Source organism: Rhynchophorus ferrugineus, unplaced genomic scaffold, assembly GCF_030347505.1.
Source record: "Rhynchophorus ferrugineus isolate W39M unplaced genomic scaffold, kcgeb_rfMv2 rfM5, whole genome shotgun sequence".
NCBI classification, from domain to species: Eukaryota; Metazoa; Arthropoda; class Insecta; order Coleoptera; family Curculionidae; genus Rhynchophorus; species Rhynchophorus ferrugineus.
The window spans coordinates 23214325-23224100 of record NW_027472584.1 but is presented as its reverse complement, the minus strand read 5'-3'; the positions used below and the strand labels follow the sequence as shown (position 1 = coordinate 23224100).

Below are 9776 nucleotides of genomic sequence, written 5' to 3'. Positions count from 1 at the left end.
CAAAATAAGGGTGGTCTCATAAGCTATCACTTCGGTCTGTTGAGAAATTTTCTTCTTATATTTATGGCAAGTCAATAGCTTACTGTAAGTGGCTGACATTTTTTACCACTTGTTTTTCCAACTTGCTATAATTATGTAGATTTACGATTATGATTGTCGGTAATATAAAAGAAGAGGAAGTTATATATAGATAACTATACGAAGGAACAAATAAAAATTTCCTTGAGCGTTCTCTAAAAAAATTATGTAAATTAATAACGCTTCTACAGTTTGTGATATGCAAATATCCATGAATAATCTAGTATACAAGAATAATAAAAATCTTCCCTAACGCATTAAATACCCTTTAAAAATATATTACATTTATTATTCTTTCTTTAAAAATATATCTCTAAAAAACAAATATAACCATGAAAAAAAATTCTTATCTCTAAATACTGTACCGCATAAAATAAGTCATAGAATCGACTTATTATATATATATTTTATAAAAATTAAGTTGAGATTACATAATAAAGAAAAATTATATTCTTTATTTACCTATACTTTCTCTTAACACCTCGTAGTGAGCAGGTGAGGTATTAGTTCCGCCATCTACACACGAATAATCTAAACTACACGTATTTAAGATAATGATACTTATGCAACTGAAAAAACACCAAACGAATTTCATACCTAAAAATTAAGATAAATTAGAAAATATTTATCACGAAAGAAATCAGCTTTTTGTATTTTTTAAAATGTAGTAAAAAGAGGATTCTTTAGATTAGGTAGGATTTACTATTTAGATTAGTGTTGGGAACAATCGACTGAAATTGACTATCGACTGTTTAGTAATTGACTAGTTTTTACTATCGACTGTTCAGTCGCTATTTTTGGTTCGACTGTTTTAACTAGTGACTGTTTTCAGTCGCTATTTTCGGTCCGACTGATTTCATTACTATTTACTATCGATTGTTCTTGAGTCGTTTATTTTTAGTTACTATTTTCGGTTCTACTAGTTCATTCAATTGATTTTTAACAATGTGGTTGTGCCGTCTTAGGCGCGACTTTGAAAGTAATGCCCCGAATTTATGCTTACATAGATTTAAATGTAATATATGTGGTTTTAAATTTTTTTTGTAGTTTGCTTGTGAATAACCATATATTGTACATTAATATCGCAGTATTTTGGAACGCTAGTTTTCGAGGACAAAGAAATTAAATTGTAAATGATAATTAGTAAGATACTTTTGACTGGCACAATAGGTAATACTTTGGGCTGGTATAATAGGTAATACTTTTTTGATAACTTTCAGGATTTTTGTCCAAACCTTTTGTTTGTCAAAACTTTTTTCCTAAAATCTTGAAAACTAAAATTAGGTTCCAAATGTTTCAGAAATTGCATGGATTCCAAAAGATTGGAAGGAGTTTTTGCAGTAGCAGTTGTTAAATTTCTTTCAAAAATATTAACGGTAAAGCAGTGAATAAAGTATATTACATATTTCTAATAAATACATTTTCTGATAGGAAAACTCTACTTTAATATTCAACAATATATTTTGATGGCTATTAAGAAGAGTACCACAGTTTTTATTTGTTGATGAATGGACTATTAAAATAACTCATACGGCATATATACAGTGAGTAATAATGGTTGGTAAAACTTTTTTTTAATTGGGGAATATAAAAAATACCAAAAAATATCTAATCACTTTATTAAAAAATAATAAAAAAACAAATGTAAAAAAATACGTGGCACTGAAGCACATAATGTATACTTAGAGTATATACATAGCTATTATGAGAATTTTATAATTTCTACTGTAAGGTACTTTTCAAAAGGTACATATATTTGCTTCCAGCGCTCCATGAGTAAATTTGTGGACGGATTCAGTATTGCAAAACGCTTTACATGTTTGTGCATCACCAAGTAGAAAATATATATATCTATATATATAATCTTAACATTTATTATATACACCATAAAATACCTATGCTAATTCAAACCTAAAATGGAATGTTAAGGTTTTAGAAAGAGAGCGACTAAACATACACTTATATATATTACTGCACTGTTTAAAGGTAATTTTTGGGAACTACTTCTAAAATATTCCGGGTTTCCTGTTAAAAATTTCAGATTAATAAATTAGATGATAATCATTCTGGTGATTAACTAAACGTACCCATCTGGAAAACTGACTCTGGAGAACTCATACGACCATCTCCACCATTCGAGTATGCTAAAACTCTCATCCTGTAAGTCTTCCCAGGACTCAAATTGTTAACATAACTTTCCAAGTGACTACCGAATGGCACGATTGTGTCATTTGCAGTACTAAGATCTTGATCATATTCCCATATACGTATCTGGAAAAAATTAATGTTGATGTATCTTTATATTGTATTTTATGCATTAATTCGTACCTTGTAACCCTGTAATGGTTCCTCCTCCAAAGACGGTTGGACATAACGCCAAGTTACTTTTATTGTAGATGGATTAATACCAAATACACGTACAGAGGATGGTGGTTTTTGCGGTGCTTTTCTATATGTGCGTTCTATATTAAAATATATATATATATATGTTAGATACACATAACACGATCGATACAGTATATATTTACCAAGATATTTCTCACTCTCCGGTCCTTCACCAGCTGCATTGTATGCCATAACTTTCACAAAATAATAAGTATCTGGTTGAAGACCGACAATTAAAGTCCAGGGTCTTGTTGTTCTCGATAAATAATACACACTGTCACTTTCATTCGTGTCTTTTTTCCAGTATTTTATACGATGTCCTATAAGTTTGCCTCTAACTTTTTGTCTGGTCTCCTCAATAGGATCCCATGATACATTCAGTGCCGTTGAGTTAAATGACATAGCTACCACCAACTGTGGTGCCACCTGTGGCATATCCTCGGCAGAATATATTAAAGCTTCTTCACTGATAGGACCAGCTCCGATTTCATTGATAGCTTGAACCTTTACTAAATATTGAGTGTAATAAAATTTCTGTTCTATTTGAACCACTGCAGTATCAGTATTTCCAAATTCCTTCAGTACGGTACTTTGGAACTCAACTTGCTCATTATATCTTTTCCAGAATACCTTATAATGAATTCCAGGAGCGTGTTGTTGCTCTGGTCTTAAAGGTGTCCAGGTGATTGTTAAATCTCCAATTTTTCCACCACCCCCACCTACATTGCTCGGAGCTATTCTTGGCTTGTCTTTCAAGGTTTGATATTTCGGACTCGAACTTGAATAAGGACCAGGACCGAGTTCGTTCCATGCACTTACTCGAAACTCATAAACAGCCCACGGTATTAGAGACATTTCAACAGTACCCTCTTTTCGTCCAGTAAAAAGATCTATTTCTCTTGCCCTCACACCGATTGCTAAATCTACCCAAGTCTTGTTCCAGTTTGTTCTTCCACTTATAGCGTAACTGTATACAGGCATTCCATGAGTGGCGCCATCAGTCCATTGGAGCGTGAAAGAATTTTTCTGGAGATTTATAGCTTGTACTCCACCAGGTGGTCCTGGAGGTCCCTGAACTATAACAACTGTTTGATAAGATATAGCACCTACGGCACTTTGAACAATGCACTCATATTCTCCGGAATCAGAGAAGGTTACATTATTAATTCTCAAATAGCCTCCATCCATCATCTAAAATAAGAAGAGAATTAATAAGAGATCAATAAATACTTGAACAATATTGAACCTACCAGTCTATCGTTAGAAGTTATGGTATCTATATCTCTGATTCTTAAATTATTATGTGTCCATATGTAAGCAATATCTAACATTTCATCAGTTGTTGCGTAACATTGAAGATCAATGCTTTTACCACTTACTGTTACTATGGTGCTTCTGGTTGCTTCCACGATTTTAGGTCCTCCTATAACAAAAAATAACAATTAAATTGAATTCATAAACGTAATTATTAAAAATGCTTTACTTAAAATGATCAGTCGTCCTTTGGACTCTGCAAGTCCTAATTCATTAATGGCAGTACACGTATAAACACCTTCATCATCTCGTGATACCGGGCTTAATAATAAGTTTCCGTCATTAAAGATTCTTCTATGTCCTCCAGATCCAATCTCAATACCGTCTTTCTTCCATACGAATTTTGGCTTTGGAGCTGCCTCAGGATTACATATAATAGTGACATTACCCCCTTCTGCTGCATAGGTTTCCGATTCTAAAGGTCTTTTTTTGAAAGAAGGTTTAAAAGCTAGAAAAAAGTTTGTTACCATTTTTTTATATATATATTTTTGTGTTCGTACCTAAAACTCTTAACTGCGCTGATGAGTATCTAGTTTTAAGAGTGTTAGAAGCTCTACATTGATACATTCCCGGGTCTCTTTCATCATTTAAATAACTTATTGTCAGAACATTATCTTGAATAAAAATTCGTCCTCTATCTTCTTGGTCGAGAGTTAACATTGCTACAAATTTCAATAATTCAATGAGTTGGAAAAAAAATGATAATGGTAATTACATAATTGTTTTCCATCTTTCCACCATGTATAGTTGACATCAGGAATGCCGAAAGCTTCACATGTCCATATTAATTCACCTTTTTTGTCAATATGTTTATCGGTCAGTGGAATAGTGAAATTTGGCTCTGCCTGTATATTTAATATCACTGAATTTTCAATACTCTGCCTATCGTTGAATGCTCTACAAGTATATTCACCCTCATCTTCAACACGAACTTCAGGTATGATTAAAACCCTGTTGAAACTGGTGAAATATGAATTGCGCGGAAATGCGCTCCCTTTTCTTGTCCAATTATAACTCGGAACAGGGCTAAAAAATAAATATAAATAAATAACATTTCGCTTATATTTATGTAAAACATACTATCCAAACGCTACACATTCCAATCTAACTTCTTTTCCAGCAATTGGTGCTTCAGGAAACGCTTTTGGGAAATTATTGGGGAATTTTAAAGTTTGATAATTTGCTGAAAAAAAGTTGGCATTTATTTATAATGATGATAGAAGATTGAACTGCAACTTACAATGAGGATTTACTCTTAAAGGAAAGAACGGCCCATTTCGTCCTGAGTCAGAAAATTCTGATTGTACACTGCAACTGTACATTGCTCTATCAATAGTTTCTAAAGCAGAAAAATAAAGAGCTCCATCATATGATACGAATACTCTTCCGTCTTCTTCCACAAAATTAGGGAAATATTCGCGGGACCATGAATACTTCACATCAGGAAAATGATTTGGTGGATCACAAAAAATAGCTTTTCCCCAATTTAGATCACCAATTTCTGGGCTACGCTTTAGAATAAATTCAAGGATAAACCCAAAGTTCAAGCTAACACTCTCTGATATAATTGTACCAAACCCATTGCTTGCTCTACAATGATAAGTTGCTCTGTCTATTCTTTGCTGAGGATTATGGATAATTAAAGTTCCACCACTTATTGTATATCTTTCATCCTTTAATGGGTTTATCTCGGTTGGAATGAGGATATCATTTTCATAGTCTTCTCTGTACCATTTATATGTAGGTGTTGGATAACCACCTGCTAAACAGCTTAGACTCACATCATTATATAAGTTTCTTTTAGAACCATCAAATATAGCATCAGTTGGTTGTTTAATAAAGAAAGGTCCCCTTGGTATCCTCTCTGGATCTATAATTTCTGTACCATAAGTGTAATCCCTTTCACTTGTTCGCAGTCTTTGAACACTAGCTATAGGAGCTTTACAAATAAAAGATAATGGTTCATCTCCAACAGATGGTTCTAAGATCCAATGCATAAGTTTTTTTGAAAATTTATAAGCAAGAAAATCAGTGTTAGGTGCTCCATATCCTGTATGTACATCATCCCAAACAATGGCATTTTCCATATTAGGAAATGGACTTCCATCAGGATTTGAATAGAAGTTTGTTGTTGTTTGATGGGCTCCTATATACCATTTTCGATGTTGAGGATCGAACCTATTTAGCTGTTGAATGAGAAAGCTATGCTCTTCCACAGAGCTTAAAGAAACTAAATCAGAGGCAATTCTATCTGAGGCACTTGGATCACCTGAATAAGTCTAAAATCATCATTATATAAACATTTATGCATTACTACAAAAACATCATGCAAAACACATACTTGACAAAGTCTTCTAGCCTCAGTGTAAGGCCTTAAGGGAGATTTAATAAATTTATAACAAAATTGTTGATAGAAAACCCAGTGTTCAGGACATTTAAGCTCGTCTAAAAATTGTGCTCCTATCGAGTAATAATTTGGATTATAATCGGCACCATAATTGTTGTATTCCAAGGAATTAGAATTTAACTCTTGTGTATTGACCAAATTAAAGAAAAAAGGCCAAAATAATAGTAGGCCTAACATGATCTATTATTTATACTCATTGATTGATGAATTTTTTCTAATCTGAAAAAATTTAAATATAATAACGAATTTATTATGTATGTATTTAAAATTATGTACAGAAAACATAACCTTGTTTTTTAGCATTTTCAAGTTAGTTTATTAAATAAACCAACTATATGGCTTTAATTGAAGCAATGTGGTATATATACTTATTTAAATTTAGAAATATTAGTCATAATCGTTAAAAAGGTCTAATTTTTTTTGAAACATTGTTTATTGGGAGTGGCATTTAATATATCCAATAAGAGTAAACAATGACACCCTGGTTTGTGTAATTTTATAGATAAAATAGTAAGCGATAACATTATCTTATTACATACCAAATATAAATAATCACACTGAACGAATCAAACAAAAAAAATAAAAACAACTCCAGATAACACTAGACCACCTTGCGCTGTTTGATTTTGACAGATAACTGACAAAATTCTTCAGGTACTATTCTTGGTACAAAAGTCATTTGAATGATGATGACGATCATTGGTGACGTGTTTTTTTTAAATACCGCTTAATTTTACAAAAAGGGCCATTCGTTCTTGAAAATTATTTATATATTTAATTCTTTTTGTATATAAAACTTAATGCATCATTAGGATATGATACACATTTTCTTTCATATATATATATGTTAAGCACCTTTCAGGCATTTTTTTAGTAATGACCTAATGAAATTATTTAAAAGTTGTGCGCTTGCTCTGTTATACCTATTCTGGGATTTCTAAAAAATACTGTGAATCTTGCCTTTTTTAAATAAAATTAACGCCAGTTATTATATTAACATTAGAATAATTTATTATATAAATTAATAGGCATACATTAATCTATTCTACATCAAGGTATATGTTAAATTAAAGGAAGGACACGAAATTTGGCAACATCCTAACGCACCCTTTTTAGATATCCTAGCGCATTGGCCCAAGGATCACCTCATTGAGTTTTCGCTATGGGGAAAAGGACCCAAAAAGTGTGATAATATTTCTTATCTCAACACCAAATGTCTTAGCTGAAGATAAAATGAGGAGCTCTAGCTCTGAATTGCTCCTTGACCAACAAGAGGAGCTTCGCAAACGCAAAATAAAAGTAAGTAAATCGTATTTATAGGTCAGCTGTTTCCAAGTCAATGTAGAAATGGTTCGTTATTATAAAACAATTGTTTTATTGAACCAGTCGTATAGTCAGCACTTTTTAATATAGTAGGCTTTGGATTTTAGAAATAGCACCTGATTCTATATTATTTCGAACAATTTTCGTAATTGCCATGAAAATATCTTTATTGTAAATCTGTATATAACATTTAGTGTTATACCGTCTAGGGTTACGTATCGTAAATTATATTTATTTCTAAATTTATGTTTAAGCTGTCTGGCTGTACGTATTCTTTATTTTCATGTCAATACATATAGCACGATGTTATAAATAGTTAATACTATTGCAGTGGCGTATTCAAATATGATTTCCTATTTTGTAATAAAGCGTTTTTGTATAAACTACCTCAAAATATTGAGGTATTCTGTATCGTTTTTTTTATGTATATTGAGTTGTAATTAACAATTTCGGGTAAATATTATGCAGAAGAGGAATACTGACTTTAATTTGGTCCTAATGGCGGTGGTTTTATTTAGTGATTGCGTGTGTTAAAGTTGCGTTACCCAAACTGGGAAGTAGAAAATACGCTACTGTCTAATAGTGAATTTCAAAATACTGTTTGTATATGCCTGTACTACCTTAGGTTTTTATTTATTTATGACACACAATAAAATCAACTTGGTCGTTTTTTGTTGTTTTCATTTTCCAGTAACTTCATGATTGAACCGGGTGTTTTGCAGGAGCTGGCCTTGGCGAAAAAGGCTCAGGCACGGCAACAAGGAGTTCGTAGCTGTCGAGAACAAGCTCTTTTTTATGCTACTAGTCTGCTTGCCGTGCTAGCTATGGCAGCTGGCTCATCATTACTATTTTTAGTACCTTTGTATGTAGATCCTGCAATTTCCACACTTGCCAGTGATTTTGTTACGGAACCTGTCACCTGTGTCACCACACGAGTGGATCAACTTACAGGTATGGCAATTACGGTGTTTAACATCATATAGTTAGTTAATGAACAATGAACAATTCTATTTAGGTTTGGCAAATTGTTCTTGGAGCTCGTGTAGAGAAGGGTGTACAAGTGATGCATATCACTGTACACATATTTACGTCAGTTATAACGGTACAGTGCCAGGGTTGAATAATACTGACGAAGCCATACTTTTGGTGAACATAAAGGGCTGTGGATACCCGCCAAAAATACGATGCGCAAATTTTTCTGACACGTTTGGCGAAGAAGGTACTGAATTTCCTTGTTTCCCATCTAGACAGAATGGTACGGTGGTACTTACAAATTACGTGAAGGACGAACAGGTTTGTATTTATCAAGATTATAGTTGTATTTACATTAATCGATAACATTTATCTTTTTTTTCAGATAGCGATTATTATTCACTATTTTGCGGTTCCTTTTGTTGTAACATTGGCAACATCCGTCGCGCTTTGCGTGATGCATTGCGATTGTACTTGTACACCAGCGCAAAGACGTACCTTGAGGTCGCGTAGACCACCACGCCTACCTTTAAGGCCAGATTATAGTGATGGCTCGCTCAGTTTAGGATTGCAACCGGCATTTTCCTAACCTTCATAGATATTTTCATTTGAACGTTTGAGATTTATCTGTCATTTTGCATCGAGAACGCGTGTCTCAAAAAAAAACACAAAAAGATGTTTTACAATTTCTACTACTGCAAATTAAATGTTGCGAGGTTTTCCGTTTTCGATTTTTGGGATTGTTGTAAAATTTAGATAAAAAAGGTCTAGTTTTAAGATAATCTGTGTTAATTAAATTGGTTAAAATAATAGTTAAAGAGTGATAGATTACAATAGATACAACGCATATATAGTGAAAGAATCTTGATGTTATCAAATTTTGTCAGAAGAAACAAAAAAATAGAGCAGTTTTTCATAAAGATTGTATTTTTATAAAAAGTTTATATTGATTTTTGTTGATATGATATGTTATAAATATAAATGCGTTTAGTTGTATGAAGCATGGAAATTAGAAAAAAAAACTAATATCGTTAGAAGTGTTGATTTTTGTATTAAATTTTATATTAAATTATATATTGATGAACTAAAAGCGTCTCTATTTATTTACTCCTAAAATTTCAAAAGCAGATTTTGTTGTCATAAGACACTTGTGGTCTAAAGAAAGCCGACGACATTACTTATAAACAGATGTTAATGTTGATTTCTCGTCAATCAGCCTTGCTTCAGGTTAACAGCCTTTAATATAAATAGTATTAGTTTGTATTGGCCTATAATTTTAGAAATATTTTAATAGTTT

General features: G+C 32.3%; 2 protein-coding genes across 6 annotated transcripts; one reads left to right on the top strand and one right to left on the bottom strand.

Moving 5' to 3' along the window:
• The first annotated feature begins 1254 nt into the window (after window positions 1-1254).
• Window positions 1255-9569, top strand: Teh1 (tipE homolog 1 phospholipid transfer protein). Of its 5 annotated transcripts, none has more exons than XM_076406556.1 (7): window positions 1255-1273; window positions 1379-1454; window positions 1510-1622; window positions 7301-7483; window positions 8230-8458; window positions 8523-8800; window positions 8865-9569. In XM_076406556.1, the coding sequence occupies exons 4-7, from the start codon at window positions 7418-7420 to the stop codon at window positions 9066-9068; spliced, it is 777 nt and encodes a 258-aa protein (XP_076262671.1). In that variant the 5' UTR covers window positions 1255-1273; window positions 1379-1454; window positions 1510-1622; window positions 7301-7417; the 3' UTR covers window positions 9069-9569. The 5 variants fall into 5 exon arrangements, with proteins under 5 accessions (XP_076262671.1, XP_076262670.1, XP_076262673.1 ...); XM_076406555.1 differs by having other exon boundaries at window positions 1510-1635; XM_076406558.1 differs by lacking the exons at window positions 1255-1273; window positions 1379-1454; window positions 1510-1622 and adding an exon at window positions 6625-6694.
• On the bottom strand, window positions 1681-6868 carry Cont (Contactin). Its single transcript, XM_076406554.1, has 12 exons — window positions 6724-6868; window positions 6119-6403; window positions 5018-6056; window positions 4858-4960; window positions 4493-4803; window positions 4278-4439; window positions 3947-4225; window positions 3714-3886; window positions 2607-3654; window positions 2407-2540; window positions 2166-2349; window positions 1681-2103 (listed from the first exon to the last, which is right to left on the bottom strand). The coding sequence occupies exons 2-12, from the start codon at window positions 6359-6361 to the stop codon at window positions 2003-2005; spliced, it is 3777 nt and encodes a 1258-aa protein (XP_076262669.1). The 5' UTR covers window positions 6362-6403; window positions 6724-6868; the 3' UTR covers window positions 1681-2002.
• Window positions 9570-9776: the final 207 nt, after the last annotated feature.